We start from the raw sequence: 19,343 nt of genomic DNA, 5'->3' as shown, positions 1-19,343 counted from the left end.
TTTAGGGGCATATTGGGGGTCAAAGGGCAGTAGCCAATGGCTGCTGTTCCTGAGGGTGGCTACTCCCTCCTTGTGCCCACTCCCTTTGGGAGATGGAGGATTCTGCAGGGAGGGGGTCACCTCCGCTCTGGACACCATAGGGGTCGTCATGGCTGGGGTGGTCACTCCTCCCAGTTTTCCCTAATTTTCCCACCGGACTTGCAGCCAGAAGTGTGGCTTTGTCCGGAGGGCAGGCATCTCCACTAGCTGGAGTGCCCTGGGGCACTGTAACTCAAGGCTTGAGCCTTTGAGGCTCTCCTCCAGGTGTTAGTTCTTGCAGGGGGAGATGTGAAGCACCTCCACCCAGGACTGGCTTTGTTTCTGACCACAGAGTACACAAAGGAACTCACCCCATGTGGTCAGAAACTCGTCTGGTTGTGGCAGGCTGGCACAGACCGGTTAGTCCTACACCAGCAGTTTGGCTAATATACAGTGGGCTTCTCTAAGATGCCCTCTGTACATTTTTCAATAAATACCACAATGCCATCAGTGTGGGTGTATTGTGCTTGAGAAGTTTGATACCAACCTTCCCAGTATTCAGTGGAGCCATTATGGGGCTGTGGAGTTCGTTATGACAAACTCCCAGACCATATACTTAATATGGCTACACTGCACTTAGGCCCTCATTAAGACATTGGCGGTAACTGCTGCCTACTGCGACATCTGCCTACATACCCTCGCCGTGGCTACCAGCCGCCCACCAGCATTATGACCCTCGACGGAATTCCGCCAGAAGGCTGGCGGAATACCTCCTACGGTCATGGTGGCAGACGGCGGTAAGGAGGTGCTGCTGTCCGCAGCAGCGCCACGCCAGCAAAACACCACCTACCGTATCATGAGCAATGATACGGCCTGGCAGTGTTTAGCTGATGGACGCTGCTGCTGACAGCAGCGCTGCATCCCGTCTCCAGTCAGAAGACCCCCTGCACGCAGGTAAGTTGGATGCTCTGACAGGAGAGGGGGTGGGCGGTGTTGTGTGCATGTGTGGGGGTATTGTGTGTGTGTGGGGTGTCTGTTTGACTGCGTGCATGCGGGTGTGAGTCGTGTTGAATGAGTGCGTCAATGCCTTAATGTGAGTGTGCATGTATGTTGTGTGTTGTGAATGCATGTGTGCGTCAAAGTATGTTGGTGTGTGTTGCTGTGTGTGGGTATGTATGTGTGCATGCGTGGGTGAATGTGGGTATGCGTGTGTATGTATGTGTGCGCGTGCATGGGTGTGGAAATGTGTGGGGGGCAGGGGAGAAAGGGGGATGTTGGTGAGGCGGGCGAGGGAGACCCCTGTCAGTGCCAGGGAAGGAATTCCCTGGCACTGATAGTGCCTACCGCCATAGTTTTTGTGGCGGTAAAATTGCCACGAAAACCATGGCGTTAGGAGGGGTCATAATCCAGAGAGTAGAATTGTGACAGCGGCCGGGCTGGAGACCGAAGTCTCCAGCCCAGCGGCCATTACCACCCTGGCATACAGAGTGGTACATTGGCGGTTTGGCTTGAGCCAAACAGCCAATGTCAAAATTTGGGAAAAGGTACGCCAGCCTGTTGGCAGTACCTTCCCCAAATTACCGCCAGGGTCGTAATGAGGGCCTTAATGTCTAAGAATGGACTTCGACACTGTAGGGGCATATTGCTCATGCAGCTATGCCCTCACCTTGCCTTAGGGCTGTAAGGCCTGCTAGAGGGGTGACTTACTTATGCCACAGGCAGTGTTTTTTAGGCATGGCACCCTGAGAGAGGTGCCATGTCGACTTTGCCTTTTCTCCCCAACAGCACACACAAGCTGCAAGGCAGTGTGCATGGGCTGAGTGAGGGGTCTCCTAGGGTGGCATAATACATGCTGCAGCCCTTAGAGAGCTTCCCTGGCCACAGGGCCCTTGGTACCATGGGTACCTTTTACAAGGGACTTAACTGTGTGCCGGGCCTGTGCCAATAGTGGAAACAAAGGTACAGTTTTAGGGAAAGCACACTGGTGCTGGGGCCTGGTTAGCAGGGTCCCAGCACACTTCTCAATCAAGTCAGCATCAATATCAGGCAAATGTGGGGGGGTAACTGCAACAAGGAGCCATTTTCCTACACAGGTTCATTACTTGGTGGGGTATAATAGAATCTGTCAATATAATGAGTACCCTCCCACCCCCCATTAACTTTTTAATCAGCATGTCCCCAATATACCTTTGACAACTTTTTTTTTGTTTTTTTTACAAAAACGTACCTGACTACTAGAGATATGAACATTCCTTCTTAGAGAAACAGGGGAGCAACTGGCTCCTAACCACCACAAACCCCTTGCTGCCATGGCTCGCTATTGAAACTGCCCTCGCTAAACCCTTATCCCTCACTTCATTTCTAACCATCAAAAAAATTAAAACACACCACTCTATCCAGCACAGTCACTCTGATAAATTGACAACAGACTACCCAACATAATTAAGCATGCATGTCTAACCTCGCTATAGCACCGTGGAAACTTAAAACTAGAAGGTAGAACGATGTATGTAAAAAAATGGGCAGAAAAAGATAGTCTCATGATGAGAAATATCGACACCCCCTCAGAACCCATACCGTTCTCTCAAAGGCAAATTTGACCTAAACAACCTAGACTTTTACCATTTCCTTAAAATAAAATCACTTATAGCCAAACATAAACCTCCAAACCCCCCCTCCCCAACACTTTAGAAAAATTTGCCAAAGGCTGTCACCTATCTTCCAAGCTGTACTCCATCCTATTCCCCAACAAAAACCTCACTAAATAAACTAACACAAGATAAGTGGTAAACTCTACTATCAGACTCCAACAACACTCCAAAGGTCTCACCGGACTGGCCATCTACCTGGATTAACTTCACTTCCAACATAATAACCCCACCACTAGCACAAAGCAGATACTGAATTGCCAATATGGCCCACTGGACTCCAGCCAAACTTTATAAACTAGGCCTCCAATCCTCTGACACATTTTGGAGCTCTGAGAAGGAAACAGGAGACTTAAAACACATGCTAATGGAGTGCACCTCCATCAAAAAGTTCTGGCAGGACATTAGTAATATAACATCTGAAATACTTCATACAAAATGGACTCCTAAACAAAGAGGACCATATGCTATAGGACATTATAGTCACAACTGGCCTTAGAATTATCCTCAGGGAATGGAAAGACTCATTCAAACTGCCCCCCCACACACGTGGTGAGAATGGGTCCAATTCACCAAAACTTCCTGTAAGTCACTAAACTAATACTTGAAGACACCACCATTGAAGAATGATAAACTCTGGTGCAAACAAGACAACTTTGTCTCAGTTGTCTATGTAACTCCGATCATCTGATCATTTATGCATTCATTCTCCCACCCTGCCCCTCCTCTCCCCTTCCTCTCCCTACCCACCACCTTCCCCATGCACTCCTACGTTTTACCCCCTATCACCTTCTTCTCTTCGCTGCTCTTTTACTCTCTCATTCACCTACAACTGGGGTACCTAAATCATTCACTACAACATCAAAAACTGCTCTGTCACAATACACACACTGATTAACCTCACTGTTGCAAACTTATACACTTCTCTCTATCCTCTACTTTTATGAATGTGGACCAACTCCTTATGCTGTAGCCTAAACTACTGTTTCCACTTGATTTGATGGTACCATACAATGTATTATTTCCTTTCATTTGTTATTTAATGTTCCTATTGTAGAAAATCCCAAAAAAACACTCTAGAAATAAACAAGACTGCATGCTAGCTCCCATTCTATTTAATTTATTTCTTACTGATTCAGATGACATCTTGCATTCTGTAAATGAACATCCGCCTGCTGTTGCCTTCTCTGTAATATTCTGAAGATATTACCTTTCACTTGCCACTTTAGTTTTCTATTTTAATAATAGTGAATTTAAGATCAATTACAGAAATATCACGGTCTTCCTTACAAAATATCACAAACGATTATTCTCCGTTAGTATTGCAAGGCTTGAGCAGGTGAAATTTGTCTTTATTTGGGGAAACAGTTTGATATGTTGAGGTGAATTGTTTGTAGGGCAGCCAGGTGTGCCCTTGCTTAATCTTTGATTACATTTTAAGTAAATTTAACTTATGGTTTAGTGTATGGCGCTCGGTGTGGTAGGATTGAAAAATTTGTAAATTTCACTGATGACATTCTCCTGAAAGAAATTCTGTGTTTAAACATAGGAATACCAGTGCACACCCTTCGGTTTGACCTAGAATGTATCTTTTATTTTCCAAGGTCTCCAGCAATTGTATTATGGCATACTTTATTTATTGACTTGTTTTTACTGACTGTGGTTCCTGCAGTCCAATTTTCAAAACTCCAATTCACAGGTTCAGAAACTAATGGCAATGTGCCTCCACTATGGTCAGTTAAAAGCAGACTTTTACTCGATCCTGGTTTAAGGGGCATTCGAATAGCGAGTGTGGGGAATTGCATTTATTGTGGATTTAATTACTTAAGGACAAAATCCCCTTGTGGTCTCCCAGCTGATGTTCGATTGGGTCAGCTCCCATTGTTGACCTCCACGAGTGTTATGCCTAGAGAGTTCGGTGGCTGTTTATTTTGCTTGGTAGAAAATGTGATGTTCTCTTTTACTGTTCTTTTATGGGATATTTTAACAAAAGTTCATTCTTTTTGCTTTATTTGTATGCTTTTATGTTGTAAACCAATAAACAGTGAATTGTTATGGTGCACTTACTTATTAATTACATTGGCCTATCAGATTTCAATTTGGATTACTGCACATTATGAATTTATAACACAGTACGGTGTAATTCCAAATAAGGTTATCCTTACATTAAACTTTGCAAGGGTTCTTTGAGTTGGTGCTGCATCTCTTGCTACCGCATATTTCTACTAAATTTAGTAGTCTGCTTCCATTTTGTAAGTTGTAGTTTTCTGCTTCTTTTTTTTTTTTTTTTTTTTTTTAAGTGTGTGCTGACACATGGCTGATTGGATTCCGTGAGCATAAAAAAAGAGAACAGAAAACAGGTCTTACAGAAAACAAAAATGCAAAGCAGACATAAAAAGCGTGTAAAAAGAAACATACTAGTTCTTCAAAGAGATTGTACATGCTTACATATTTTGTTGTCATAAACGTGTATTTGTGAAGCAGCGTGAGAAGCTCTTCCTTTGAGGTCTCGTTTACCAAGTTATGCACCCCTGAACTCAGTAATGTGTTTCTCCTGTCAGATTTTGTTCCTGAGATAAATCCATTGTGTTGACTACTGTCATTGCTGATAGCATTTGCATAAATACACGGTTTTAATGGGATTTCTGTCTCCTTTAGTAAGAGGTGGAAACCCATGTTAATAAACCACTCTACTTTCTATGTTTATGTAATGCTTTATATTCTCTTTTTTATGCTACAGCGAGAATTCCCGAAATTTTTCACCTTCAGGGCACGAGACGAGGTTTGTTTGTCATACTTAATTTTGCTCTTAAATACCATGTCTGTGTAGTTGGGGGCTGAGCTAAATATATATTTGGAATTTTCGCAGTTTGCTGAAGATCGGATTTATCGGCACTTAGAGCCGGCACTTGCGTTCCAGCTGGAGTTGAATCGCATGCGGAATTTCGACCTGAAAGCTGTGCCTTGCGCCAATCACAAGATGCACCTTTATCTTGGGGCTGCCAAAGTTGAGGCAGGCACTGAAGTTACAGATTACAGATTTTTTATACGTGCAATACTTCGACACTCGGATCTCATTACAAAGGTAAATATCCTACCTTAATTATAATTTTTATTATTATTTTAAATGGCCAGCCACAATAATCAGCATAAGACATCTTTACAGTATATTGTGGTTTGATTTCCTGCATTTCGTTTACTACTACATTTTCTCCTAGAGCTAATTTTGTACATTATAATTATTTTTCAGGCTTCTAAATGTTTATTTGCCACTCTGAGTCCTTTGCCTAAACTGTGTGCCCTCTCTTCGATGCCGTTAATGTTCAGACATGAATATTCGACATGCAGAGACTCTAAAGTCAACTCGGTTTTCCAGTCTGTCACTGGTATCTTTCAGTAGCATCGGAAAGGAGGAATATTGTGTGTTGTCCTCCCGTCGTTGTTCATGTGTTCCACCTCCACGTGACCTAGCCCGTGGCTTGGAGACATCTTTGATCATTGTGGCTAGGGATCTTATTTGATTTTGCTGTTGCCCAATCAGAACTGGCTTTGCAAGGCACTTGTGTGATTTCGAGATCCACATTCCTAATGTCTGGAATTATAATGGCTTTCAGGAATGCTTTTTTTAGAATTGAATTACTTCCGTATTCCTATAAATAATAAGGTTAAGGTCTGCGATGCGCTACGCTCTCATATTCATATGTAAAAATATGATCTGATTACACATTACTAAGTCCTAGTAAATAAAATACACAGTCACATTTAAGATTTATCTTTTATCTTTTTCAAAAGCTAAAGTTCCTGTTGACTTTCTGGTAAAGTCATGTTTAATATATCCTCGTTCTCACGTTCTCCTTTTGTTTGTATGGAGCTCACTTGTGTATCTCTTTAACAATTGATGATCTACTCCCCTGAAAGACCCACTTTTCATACGGTTCATGCTGTGCCCAAACAGACGTCTGCAGTCATAGTCTGCCTTTCTTAGCTTTGCATGAAAAAACAATCCAAGCTCACACTGAAATTATAAACTGCAAATGTGTACTTGCATTTGTATTAGATTTTTTGCGGTTAGTACATAATGTAGTGACTTGTGAAGTGGAATGTAGGGATTCCAAAAATGTCGATTGATCTGGTTTATTTACCATCTTTGCAGGAAGCTTCTTTTGAATACCTACAAAATGAAGGTGAACGCTTGCTGCTGGAAGCCATGGATGAGCTAGAGGTGGCATTTAATAACACAAGTGTGCGCACCGACTGCAACCACATCTTCCTTAATTTTGTACCCACCGTTATCATGGACCCGTCAAAGGTAATACTTGTTAATGTAATACCCAAGAGTATGTTCAACATCACTGTTCACAAGAACTTAATACAGATCACCACATGCTTGCTTTGTGTAATCATATGGTTAGTGCTGCCGCAAGACTTCAATAAGCCTTCCTGTGTATCATTCTTACATTCAAGGCAACACACTGGAAGAATGTTAGGTATTCTGTGCCAAAATAGTGTGTTTTCCCTCTTCTTGAACCTTTACACTGTTTCAGGTTCACTGAAGTTTAATGAATTTCTCTTAAGCCATAGCGTAAAAGAGGATAGAGTCGAGTTTAGGAATTCATGATATCGACATTTTCTTAAAACTGAATTGTAAGGAAATGCCTCCTTGGCATGGTTACCCCCTGACTTTTTGCCTTTGCTGATGGCAAGTTATGATTTGAAAGTGTGGTGAGGCCTGCTAACCAGGCCCCAGCACCAGTGTTCTTTCCCTAAACTGTACCTTTGTTTCCACAATTGGCACACCCTGGCATCCATGTAAGTCCCTTGTAACTGGTACCCCTGGTACCAAGGGCCCTGATGCCAGGGAAGGTCTATAAGGGCTGCAGCATGTCTTATGCCCCCCTGGGGACCTCTCACTCAGCACATGCACACTGCTTGCCAGCTTGTGTGTGCTGGTGGGGAGAAAATGACTAAGTCGACATGGCACTCCCCTCAGAGTGCCATGCCAACCTCACACTGCCTGTGGCATAGGTAAGTCACCCCTCTAGCAGGCCTTACAGCCCTAAGGCAGGGTGCACTATACCACAGGTGAGGGCATAGGTGCATGAGCACTATGCCCCTACAGTGTCTAAGCAAAACCTTAGACATTGTAAGTGCAGGGTAGCCATAAGAGTATATGGTCTGGGAGTCTGTCATGCACGAACTCCACAGCACCATGATGGCTACACTGAAAACTGGGTAGTTTGGTATCAAACTTCTCAGCACAATAAATGCACACTGATGCCAGTGTACATTTTATTGTGAAATACACCCCAGAGGGCATCTTAGAGATGCCCCCTGAAACCATACCCCACTTCCAGTGTGGGCTGACTAGATTTAGCAGCCTGCCACACACCAGACATGTTGCTGGCCACATGGGGAGAATGCCTTTGTCACTCTGTGGCTAGTAACAAAGCCTGTACTGGGTGGAGGTGCTTCTCACCTCTCCCTGCAGGAACTGTAACACCTGGCAGTGAGCCTCAAAGGCCCCACTTTTGGCAGCAAGGCCGGAGGAGATAATGAGAAAACAAGGAGTCACTGGCCAGTCAGGACAGCCCCTAAGGTGTCCTGAGCTGAGGTAACTCTGACTTTTAGAAATCCTCCATCTTGCAGATGGAGGATTCCCCCAATAGGATTAGGGATGTGCCCCCCTACCCTCAGGGAGGAGGCACAAAGAGGGTGTAGCCACCCTCAGCGCTAGTAGCCATTGGCTACTAACCCCCCAGACCTAAACACCCCCCTAAATTGAGTATTTAGGGGATCCCAGAACCTAGCAAGATAGATTCCTGCAACCTAAGACGAAGAAGGACTGCTGACCTGAAAGCCCTGCAGAGAAGATGGAGACACCAACTGTTTTGGCCCCATCCCTACCGGTCTCCCCACTTCAAGAAAAACTGCAACAGCGACGCTTCCCTCAGGGTCCAGCGACCTCTGAAGCCTCCGAGGACTACCCTGCATCTAAAAGGACCAAGAACTCCTGAGGACAGCGGCCCTGTTTCACAAAGACTGCAACTTTGCAACAAAGAAGCAACTTTTAAAGACAACATGTTTCCCGCCGGAAGCGTGAGACTTTCCACTCTGCACCAGACGTCCCCAGCTCGACCTGCGGAGAAACAACACTACAGGGAGGGCTCCCCGGCGACTGCGACCCTGTGAGTAGCCAGAGTTGGCCCCCATTAGCCCCCCCAGCGACTCCTGCTTAGGGAATCCAGAGGCTCCCCCTGACCGTGACTGCCTGCTTCGAAGAACCCAACGCCTGGTAAAGACACTGCACCCGCAGCCCCCAGGACCTGAAGGATCCGACCTCCAGTGCAGAAGCGACTGCCAGGTGGCCCTCTCCCTTTCCCAGGTGGTGGCTACCCGAGGAGCCCCCCCCCCCTTGCCTGCCTGCTTCGCTGAAGAGACCCCCGGGTCTCCCATTGAACTCCATTGCAAACCCGACGCCTGTTTGCACTCTGCACCTGGCCGCCCTGTGCCGCTGAGGGTGTACTTTTTGTGTGGACTTGTATCCCCCCCCGGTGCCCTACAAAACCCCCCTGGTCTGCCCTCCGAAGACGCGGGTACTTACCTGCTGGCAGACTGGAACCGGGGCACCCCCTTCTCCATTGAAGCCTAGGTGTTTTGGGCACCACTTTGACCTCTGCACCTGACTGGCCCTGAGCTGCTGGTGTGGTAACTTTGGGGTTGCCCTGAACCCCCAACGGTGGGCTACCTTGGACCCAACTTTGAACCCTGTAGGTGGTTTACTTACCTGCAAAACTAACAAACACTTACCTCCCTCAGGAACTGTTGTAAATTGCACTGTGTCTAGTTTTAAAATAGCTTATTGCCATTGTTGGGAAAACTGTACATGCTATTTTGCTGATTCAAAGTTCCTAAAGTACCTAAGTGAAATACCTTTCATTTGAAATATTACTTGTAAATCTTGAACCTGTGGTTCTTAAAATAAACTAAGAAAAGATATTTTTCTATACAAAAACCTATTGGCCTGGAATTGTCTTTGAATGTGTGTACCTCATTTATTGCTTGTGTGTGTACAACAAATGCTTAACACTACCCTCTGATAAGCCTACTGCTCGACCACACCACCACAAAATAGAGCATTAGAACTAACTCTTTTTGCCACTATCTTACCTCTAAGGGGAACCCTTGGACTCTGTGCATGCTATTTCTTACTTTGAAATAGTACATACAGAGCCAACTTCCTACATGAATATTAGTGAAATCTGGCCCTGATGCTTAGGAGTATACCTCTTTTATTGCAATCTTTTTAGTTTTGGTCACTGAGTGTAAAAGGTGTTTCAAAGTCAGAGTAAAAAAGCCAAAATGAAGGAGTGTTGACCTTAAAATAAGAAAATTGATTGTTCCTAGTAGTTTGTGTTAAAGTATTTCAACATTTTGATTGTGTGTGTGTTTTTTTTTTTCTTTCTTGCTCTCTCGCTATAACTATAACTACAGCGTCTAGCGCCACTCTGAAAAAAATCCATGTCTTGTGTATGTGTATATATATATGTTCGATGGCAAGTGTAGCTGCAGATACACATGCTGTGCATTATCCTGCCATCTAGTGTTGGGCTCTGAGTGTCACAAGTTGTTTTACTTCGAATAAGTCTTTTCGAGTCACGAGACCGAGGGACTCCTCCCTTTCGGCTCCATTGCGCATGGGCGTCGACTCCATCTTAGATTGTTTTCTTTCCGCCATCGGGTTCGGACGTGTTCCTCTTCGCTCCGTGTTTCGGTTCGGAAAAGTTGGATAACATTTGGAAAATTTGGCGGTATTGTTTGCGTTCGGTATCGGGTTAGTAATAGCACATCAACACCGAAGAAAAGAAGAGCTCCGGCAGCCCTTCGGGGCTTCCACTCCCCGGCAGGGCCTGGTCGGCCCGACCGCATGCGTCTACAAGGCTCATGGAACGGACCCCATTCCGCTTCTGCCCCAAATGCCACGCTAAGTATCCTTATACAGACCAGCATTTGGTCTGTAATTTGTGTTTGTCCCCCGAACACAAAGAGGATACCTGCGAGGCTTGTTGGGCATTTCGGTCGAAGAAGACGCTACGGGACCGGAGAGCTAGAAGGCTTCAAATGGCGTCGACGCCTGCTGGACACCCCCGAGAGTGAGCAGCCAGCGAGGCAACAAACCATGAGTAAACCAGCCCCGGCCAAAACTCACTTGAAAATTATGAAAGCCCAGGGGACGCCACCGCCAACAGGCCATGGCTTTACCCGTAAACACGGTGACCAAGCATCAGCACTCAAAAAGGGCACACAGCAGCCGAAGACAACATCCCACTCCGGTCGAGATACCGGCACAGAATATACTCGGCACCGAGATACCGGCTCTGACCAAACTCGCCACCGAGAGATCGGAACTCCGAAAGCTAAAAAGGTTTCTTCAGAGCCGAAAAAGACTGCTGAGGTTTCGGTGCCCAAACATCCAGCCTCGGAGCCGAAACAAAGCTCATATACAGAAGAACAAGGCCTTTCCTCACAACTACAAGGCCACAAGTTTGGACAAGAACTAGAGATGGGAGAGCCAGACCATACACAGAGGATGCTCCATATACAGAAGGACACGGGGAAAATAAGAACTCTTCCCCCAATTAAAATGAAACGGAAACTCGCTTTCCATGAAACGGAAACACAGCCAAAAGCAAAGGTGGCTAAAGGAAAAACACCACCACATTTTTCACCACAGCCATCGCCACCGCACTCACCACAACTGTCCCCAATTGCAACACCCCCAATGATGCAGTCACCAACGCACAGAGGGATGAGCCAAGATGACCCAGATGCATGGGATCTGTACGATGCACCAGTATCTGATAATAGTCCGGATTGTTACCTGGCAAGACCATCACCACCAGAAGACAGTACTTCTTACATGCAGGTGGTTTCCAGGGCAGCTACCTTTCATAACGTAGCGCTGCATTCAGAACCTATAGAGGATGACTTCTTATTCAATACCCTGTCATCAACACATAGCCAATACCAAAGTTTGCCAATATTACCAGGCATTTTAAAACATGCTAAACAGGTGTTTCAAGACCCAGTCAAAGGCAGAGCCATCACACCTAGGGTGGAGAAGAAGTACAAACCTCCCCCTACGGACCCTGTGTACATTACGCAACACCTAACCCCTGACTCAGTAGTAGTAGGAGCAGCCCGGAAAAGGGCAAACTCACAGACTTCTGGGGATGCACCACCACCCGACAAAGAAAGTCGAAAGTTCGATGCTGCAGGGAAAAGGGTGGCAGCACAGGCAGCCAATCAATGGCAAATTGCCAATTCGCAGGCATTATTGGCAAGATACGACTGGGCACATTGGGACGAAATGCAACATTTCATTGAACACCTTCCCAAAGAGTTTCAGAAGCGTGCCCAACAGGTTGTGGAGGAGGGCCAAAGTATCTCCAACAACCAAATAAGATCGGCTATTGACTCAGCAGACACAGCTGCCAGAACAGTAAACACAGCGGTCACCATTCAGAGACACGCATGGCTACGCACCTCCAGATTTAAGCCAGAGATCCAGCAGGCTGTGCTGAATATGCCTTTTAATGGACAACAATTGTTTGGGCCGGAAGTGGATACAGCTATAGACAAGCTAAAGAAAGACACTGACACGGCCAAAGCCATGGGCACGCTCTACTCTCCACACAGCAGAGGCACCTTTAGGAAGCCACACTTTAGAGGGGGGTTTCGGGCCCAAAGCACAGAGCCTTCTACCTCATAAGCCAGACCTGCATACCAGGGCCAATACCAAAGAGGAGGCTTTCGGGGACAATATAGGGGTGGACAGTTCCCTAAAAGAAGAGGGAAATTCCAAAGCCCAAAAACCCCACAAACTAAACAGTGACTTCAACGTCACAAATCCCAGATTATTAACAAAATTGGAAACACATAACTACGGACTCATGGGTCCTAGCCATTATCCAACATGGTTATTGCATAGAATTCCTACAATTACCACCAAATGTGCCTCCAAAAGCACACAACATGTCGAAACAACACTTAGATCTGTTGCAACTAGAAGTCCAAGCGTTGTTACAAAAAGAAGCAATAGAACTAGTACCCAACCATCAGAAAGGAACAGGTGTTTACTCCCTGTATTTCCTAATTCCAAAAAAGGACAAAACACTGAGACCCATCTTAGACCTCAGAACACTAAATCTTTACATCAAATCAGATCACTTTCACATGGTGACACTTCAAGACGTGATTCCCTTGCTCAAACAACAGGACAACATGTCAACATTAGATCTCAAGGATGCTTACTTCCACATACCCATACATCCTTCCCACAGGAAATACTTAAGGTTTGTAATCCAAGGCGTACATTACCAATTCAAAGTGTTACCGTTCGGGATAACAACAGCACCAAGAGTATTCACAATTTGCCTTGCGGTAGTAGCTGCACATATCAGGAGACAGCACATACACGTATTCTCTTACCTAGACGATTGGTTAATAAAAACCAGCACTCACCTACAGTGTCTTCAACACACAAAATACGTCATAGAAACCCTTCACTAGCTAGGGTTCTCAATAAACTAACAAAAATCACATTTACAACCGTATCAAATACAACAATACTTAGGAGCGACAATCAACACACAAAAAGGGATTGCCACTCCAAGTCCACAAAGGGTACAAGCATTCCAAAATGTAATATTAAACTGCACCCAAACCAACACTATCAAGTGTGGTTTGTGATTAAACTTCTAGGCATGATGTCTTCATGCATAGCCATTGTCCCAAACGCAAGATTACACATGTGGCCCTTACAACAGTGCCTAGCAACACAATGGGCACAGGGTCAACTTCAAGATCTAGTGTTGATAGACCGCCAAACACACTCCTTGCTTCAATGGTGGAATCCTATAAATTTAAACCAAGGGCGGCCATTCCAAGACCCTGTGCCTCAATACGTGATCACAACAGATGTTGCCATGGTAGGGTGGGGAGCACACCTCAACCAGCCCAGCATACAGGGACAATGGGACGCTCAACAGAGCCAGCTTCATATAAATCATCTAGAACTAATAGCAGCGTTTCTAGCATTGAAAGCATTTCAACCATTAATAGCCCACAAACACATCTTGTCAAAACAGACAACATGACAACAATGTATTACATAAACAAACAGGGAGGGACACACTCATCACAGCTGTGTCTCTTAGGCATTGGGCGATTCACAATCACATTCGCCTAATAGCACAATACATCCCAGGAACTCAAAACCAGTTAGCCGACAATCTCAGTCTGGATCACCAACAAATCCACGAATGGGAAATTCATCCGCAGATACTACAAACTTACTTTCAAAACTGGGGAACACCACGAATAGACCTATTCGCAACAAAAAACGCAAAATGCCAAAACTTCGCGTCCAGGTACCCACACCCTCACTCCAAGGACAATGCGTTATGGATGAGTTGGTCAGGGATATTTGCTTACACTTTTCCCCCTCTCCCACTCCTTCCGTATATAGTAAACAAATTGAGTCAAAACAAACTCAAACTAATACTAGTAGCCCCAACTTGGGCTCGCCAACCATGGTACACAACACTACTAGATCTGTCAGTATTACCTCATATCAAACTACCAAACAGACCAGATTTGTTAACTCAACACAAACAACAGATCAGACACCCGAATCCAGCATCGCTCAATCTAGCAATCTGGCTCCTGAAGTCTTAGAATTTGGACATCTAGACCTTACACAAGAATGTATGGAGGTCATTAAACAAGCTAGGAAACCTACTACAAGACATTGTTACGCAAATAAATGGAAAAGATTTGTTTATTACTGCCATAATAATCAAATTCAAACACTACATGCGTCCACAAAAAACATTGTAAGCTATTTATTACACTTACAAAAATCAAAGCTAGCTTTTTCGTCCATTAAAATACATCTGACTGCAATATCTGCCTATCTGCAGATTACACATTCAACATCACTCTTTAGAATCCCAGTCATAAAAGCATTTATGGAGGGTCTAAAGAGAATCATACCTCCAAGAACACCACCAGTTCCCTCATGGAACCTCAATATTGTGTTAACACGACTCATGGGTCCACCATTTGAACCCATGCACTCTTGTGAGATGCAATACTTAACCTGGAAAGTAGCCTTCCTAATAGCTATCACATCTCTTAGAAGAGTAAGTGAAATACAAGCATTTACTTTACAAGAACCCTTTATACAAATACACAAACAAAGTGGTTCTACGCACAAATCCCAAATTTTTACCAAAAGTTATATCACTGTTCCACCTAAATCAAACTGTGGAACTCCCAGTCTTTTTTCCACAACCAGACTCGGTAGCCGAAAGGGCATTACATACATTAGACATCAAAAGGGCACTAATGTATTACATTGTTTTGTTCTATCAATTTCGCAAAACAAAACAATTGTTTGTAGCCTTCCAAAAACCTCATGCAGGAAATCCAATATCCAAACAAGGCATTTCCAGATGGATAGTTAAATGTATTCAAACTTGCTATATTAAAGCAAAGAGAGACCTGCCTATTACACCGAAGGCACACTCCACTAGAAAGAAAGGCGCCACAATGGCCTTTCTAGGAAATATACCTATGACAGAAATCTGTAAGGCAGCCACATGGTCTACGCCTCATACATTCACGAAACATTACTGTGTGGATGTGATAACACAACAAGCCACAGTAGGACAGGCAGTATTACGGACATTATTTCAAACAACTTCAACTCCTACAGGCTAAACCACCGCTTTTGGGGAGATAACTGCTTACTAGTCTATGCACAGCATGTGTATCTTCAGCTACACATGCCATCGAACGGAAAATGTCACTTACCCAGTGTACATCTGTTCGTGGCATGAGATGCTGCAGATTCACATGCGCCCTCCCGCCTCCCCGGGAACCTGTAGCTGTTTAAGTAGATGATAATTATATATATCTATATTATATGTTGATAAAACTTGTACATTTGTAAATATATATATCATTTTTTACACACATTATGTACATACATACTTACTCCATTGCATGGGCACCTTTACTATATACACAACTCCTACCTCACCCTCTGCGGGGAAAAACAATCTAAGATGGAGTCGACGCCCATGCGCAATAGAGCCGAAAGGGGAGGAGTCCCTCGGTCTCGTGACTCGAACAGACTTCTTCGAAGAAAAACAACTTGTAACACTCCGAGCCCAACACTAGATGGCAGGATAATGCACAGCATGTGAATCTGCAGCGTCTCATGCCACAAACAGATGTACACTGGGTAAGCAACATTTTCCATATATAGATTTTTAAGAGTGGCGCTAGACACTGTAGTTATAGTTAGGATTCCGAGAGATAGGAAATCCTCAGATTTTTGTGTGGTAATAACTTTGCCACCGTTTGACATCTCCAAAAATTTTTACCTACCTCTTTCCTTTTCTACATTGGTTGATGATAAACATAATTGTGGTGATTAGTTAAGGGGATGCTAAGAAAACAATAATTTGCAATGCAGTGGGTCTTGTGTTTGGCCGAGTTAGAGCTACAAGCATAGTAGGTTCCTAACTGGACTTTTGTTGCCACATAAATTGAAAATGTAAAGTAAAACAGTTGACATAAGCAAGTCCTTTCAAAGCGCTGCGGTCGCCATTAGCTTGAGTGCAAAGGAGACAAAAGGAAAAAGAAGTTTGCTCGCAGTCAAACATATTGGCAAAGGTGCAATTATCCATGTAACAGGGTTGGTCCCCAAAGCGGTTACAAAACCGCCCCAAGGCGGGACAAATGCAAAGCATTTACCAATGTCATCAAAGGATTTTTGAAAGGCAAGCCCACGAACGAGTGAAAGTGATGGACATGAGGTGGGCGTGGTTGAAAGCCCACATAGATACCAACACTTTGGAAAAGCAGTGGTTGCGCGCTGCTATCCTCAACCTAAAAAGGGGGTCCCAAAATGCATTTTTTTCCACCAATGCATTTTCCATGACAGTTCAAAACACAATATTATTGGTTGATGGCAGCCCTTAAAAAAATTAAAAGGCAGCCGTATTGTTTTTACAACACTTTGAGTGTTCTGCCTTATTCTGTAAAATGTGCTTTACTAATATGTTTGGAAGGGCTACAAAGTTGTGAGGGTCTTCAGGAGGTTGGCTGAAGGTAAGGAAAATATATTTTTTAATATGTATATATATATTTTTTAATTACAATGTACTGCAGTACTACCTAGAAAGTACTACAGTAGTATTAAAATGTTAACTTATGCCACTATACTGTACGCCTGTACACTGCATACCACTGCACTCTCCTCTACACCATTGTACCATATGCCACTTCAGTCTGCGCTGGTCTACTCTGCCCTAGGCTTTACTGCTGTACTTTGCTGCTTCTTTCTAAGACACTGCACTCTATTCTGCACCACTCTGCTATTGCACTCTACTCTATGCCACTCTAGTGTACTCTGCACTACTCTACTGTATGCCACTGCACTCTAAGCCACTCTACTCTACAACACTGTACGCCAGTGCAGTCTACATTACTGCACCACACCACTCTGCCATTACACTCTGCACCTCTGTTCTACTGCGCTCTATGCCACTCTACTGTACTCTGCACCACTATACTATATGCCGCCCGCTCTGCTGTACGCCACCCAACTGTCCACTAATCTGCATCACTCTGCCCTGTTGCACTCTATAGCACTCTAGTCTACACCACTGCACTCTACGCCAACCTACTGTACTGTAGGCCACCACATTCTACGCCATTGTACACTAATTAGCACTACACTGCGCCACTCTACTCCTTGCGCTCTATTGTACCCTACTTCTCTCTCCCCCACTTCATACTATACCACTCTACTCCACAATTGTCTACCTTGCCTACTTCAACCACTGCTTCAACTTCCACCAACCCACCAGACAACTGCACTTAGCCTCACTCCACCCCACGCAAATACCCCGCTTCTGCAGAAGCAAGTCTGGAGGTCGCAGGATGATGCTATTTTTCCTCAATCTACGCCAAATCCTAGAACAACCTTCCACACCACATCAACCTGCCCATTCCTTCTCGTATTCTTCAAGAAACTAAAGACTTGGCCTATCAACTAGGAGCCCGATCACCCTACTCATCTACTCCAGCCCCTGGATAACGCACTAAAAATGCCTCATAACATAAAGCTCTACTGTTCTCCACTCAAAGCCACTCCACTCATCTCTACACCACTCTACTCTGCATCAGTCTACCCCACTCTACTTACCACTTCACTGTACACCTTTGTTCTCTACTACCATTCTAATTTACGTCACTGTACTCTATGCCACGCCACTCCACATACAGCTTCTCTACCTACCACATATTACCACTCTACTCTACACCACTCCAAACCATACTTATTCACTCTGTGGCACTGTACTCCACTCAGCAGTGCCCTCTATTCTGCACTACTTCACTGTACGCCACTTTGCACTACTATATGCCACTCCAAGCTACTATACTCAATTACACTTTGTGCCACTCTACTCCACTGTACGGCACTGCACTCTACTCTTCACCACCTCATTCTGTGCCACACCTACCCTTCTTCACTGTATCCCACTTCACTGTATGGCACCACTCAAAGCCACTGTACTCCACTACACTCTACTCTGCTGTACCCCAGTGTACTCTACTCCACTCTATGCTACCCCACTTTACTGTACTACACATTACTCAATGCTACTGTTCTCTATGCCACTCTACTCTGCGACATAAAGGCACTTTCCTCCACTCCATTCTGTGGCACTCCACTCTGCTCCACTCTACACCATTCTACTTTATGCCACAGCGCTCTACACCGCTATACTTTACTCCATTATACTGTACCCCATTTTACTCTACCCCACGTCACTCTACATCACTGTATTCTACGCCACTCTATGCCATTCTAGTGTGCACCACTGTACTGCACTTTACTCTTAACCATTTACGACACTCTACTGTACTCCAGTCTACTCTATTGCACTTCAGTCCACCCCCTTCTCTGTTGCTCTACTATACACCATTCTGTTCTACCTGACTCTACTATATGCTCCTCTACTATACACCACTCTACACTGCAGCACACTATACACTGCTTCACTCTAACCTACGGTACTGTACTCTGTACCACTCTACACCACTTCATTCTGTCACTATAGTCTATGCCACTCTACTGTACGCCACCCAAAATTCCTATGCTCTTCCCCACTACACACCACTGTACTCCACCTCACTGTATGCCACTATACTCCACTCTATCACAGCACCCGTGCCACTCCACTCTGCACCACTGCTCAAGAAAGTACCATGGTAATATTCAAATGCAAAGAAAATATTTATGTATAAAATAATTACATAGAAAATAAATAATACTGAAATAAACAACGTTGTATTTTTACAAACCGATTCTCCCAAACAAAACAAAAAACATAGAAATTAAATGGAAAAAGCAAAGGTTTAAGATAAGTTATAGTTAGGAAAACATAATCCATTATTTCTAATAACCCCTATGCTTTTATTGACTCTGCCATTGTTCCTGGCTCTAGGCACTGATCTAGTGACCTTTCTGAATGCTATGTTTAGTATCTTCAGTAGGAACCAACTGACCCCTATGTTGATGCCTATGACACTGTAAGG

At 44.5% G+C, this 19,343-nt stretch overlaps 1 protein-coding gene across 7 annotated transcripts in view; it reads left to right on the top strand.

The window, feature by feature from the left end:
* ACACB (acetyl-CoA carboxylase beta) overlaps nt 1-19,343 on the top strand; it is a 1,528,264-nt gene that overhangs the window by 937,941 nt on the left and 570,980 nt on the right. For all 7 annotated transcript variants that reach the window (XM_069214760.1, XM_069214756.1, XM_069214757.1 and 4 more), the window contains 3 exons: nt 5,407-5,448; nt 5,536-5,751; nt 6,820-6,975. In XM_069214760.1, coding sequence (XP_069070861.1) covers nt 5,407-5,448; nt 5,536-5,751; nt 6,820-6,975 — 414 coding nt within the window. The remainder of the gene's footprint in view (nt 1-5,406; nt 5,449-5,535; nt 5,752-6,819; nt 6,976-19,343) is intronic.

This window comes from Pleurodeles waltl, chromosome 11, assembly GCF_031143425.1.
Source record: "Pleurodeles waltl isolate 20211129_DDA chromosome 11, aPleWal1.hap1.20221129, whole genome shotgun sequence".
Taxonomy (NCBI): Eukaryota; Metazoa; Chordata; class Amphibia; order Caudata; family Salamandridae; genus Pleurodeles; species Pleurodeles waltl.
The sequence above is the reverse complement of the archived record's forward strand: the minus strand, read 5'-3'. Positions and strand labels throughout refer to the sequence as shown.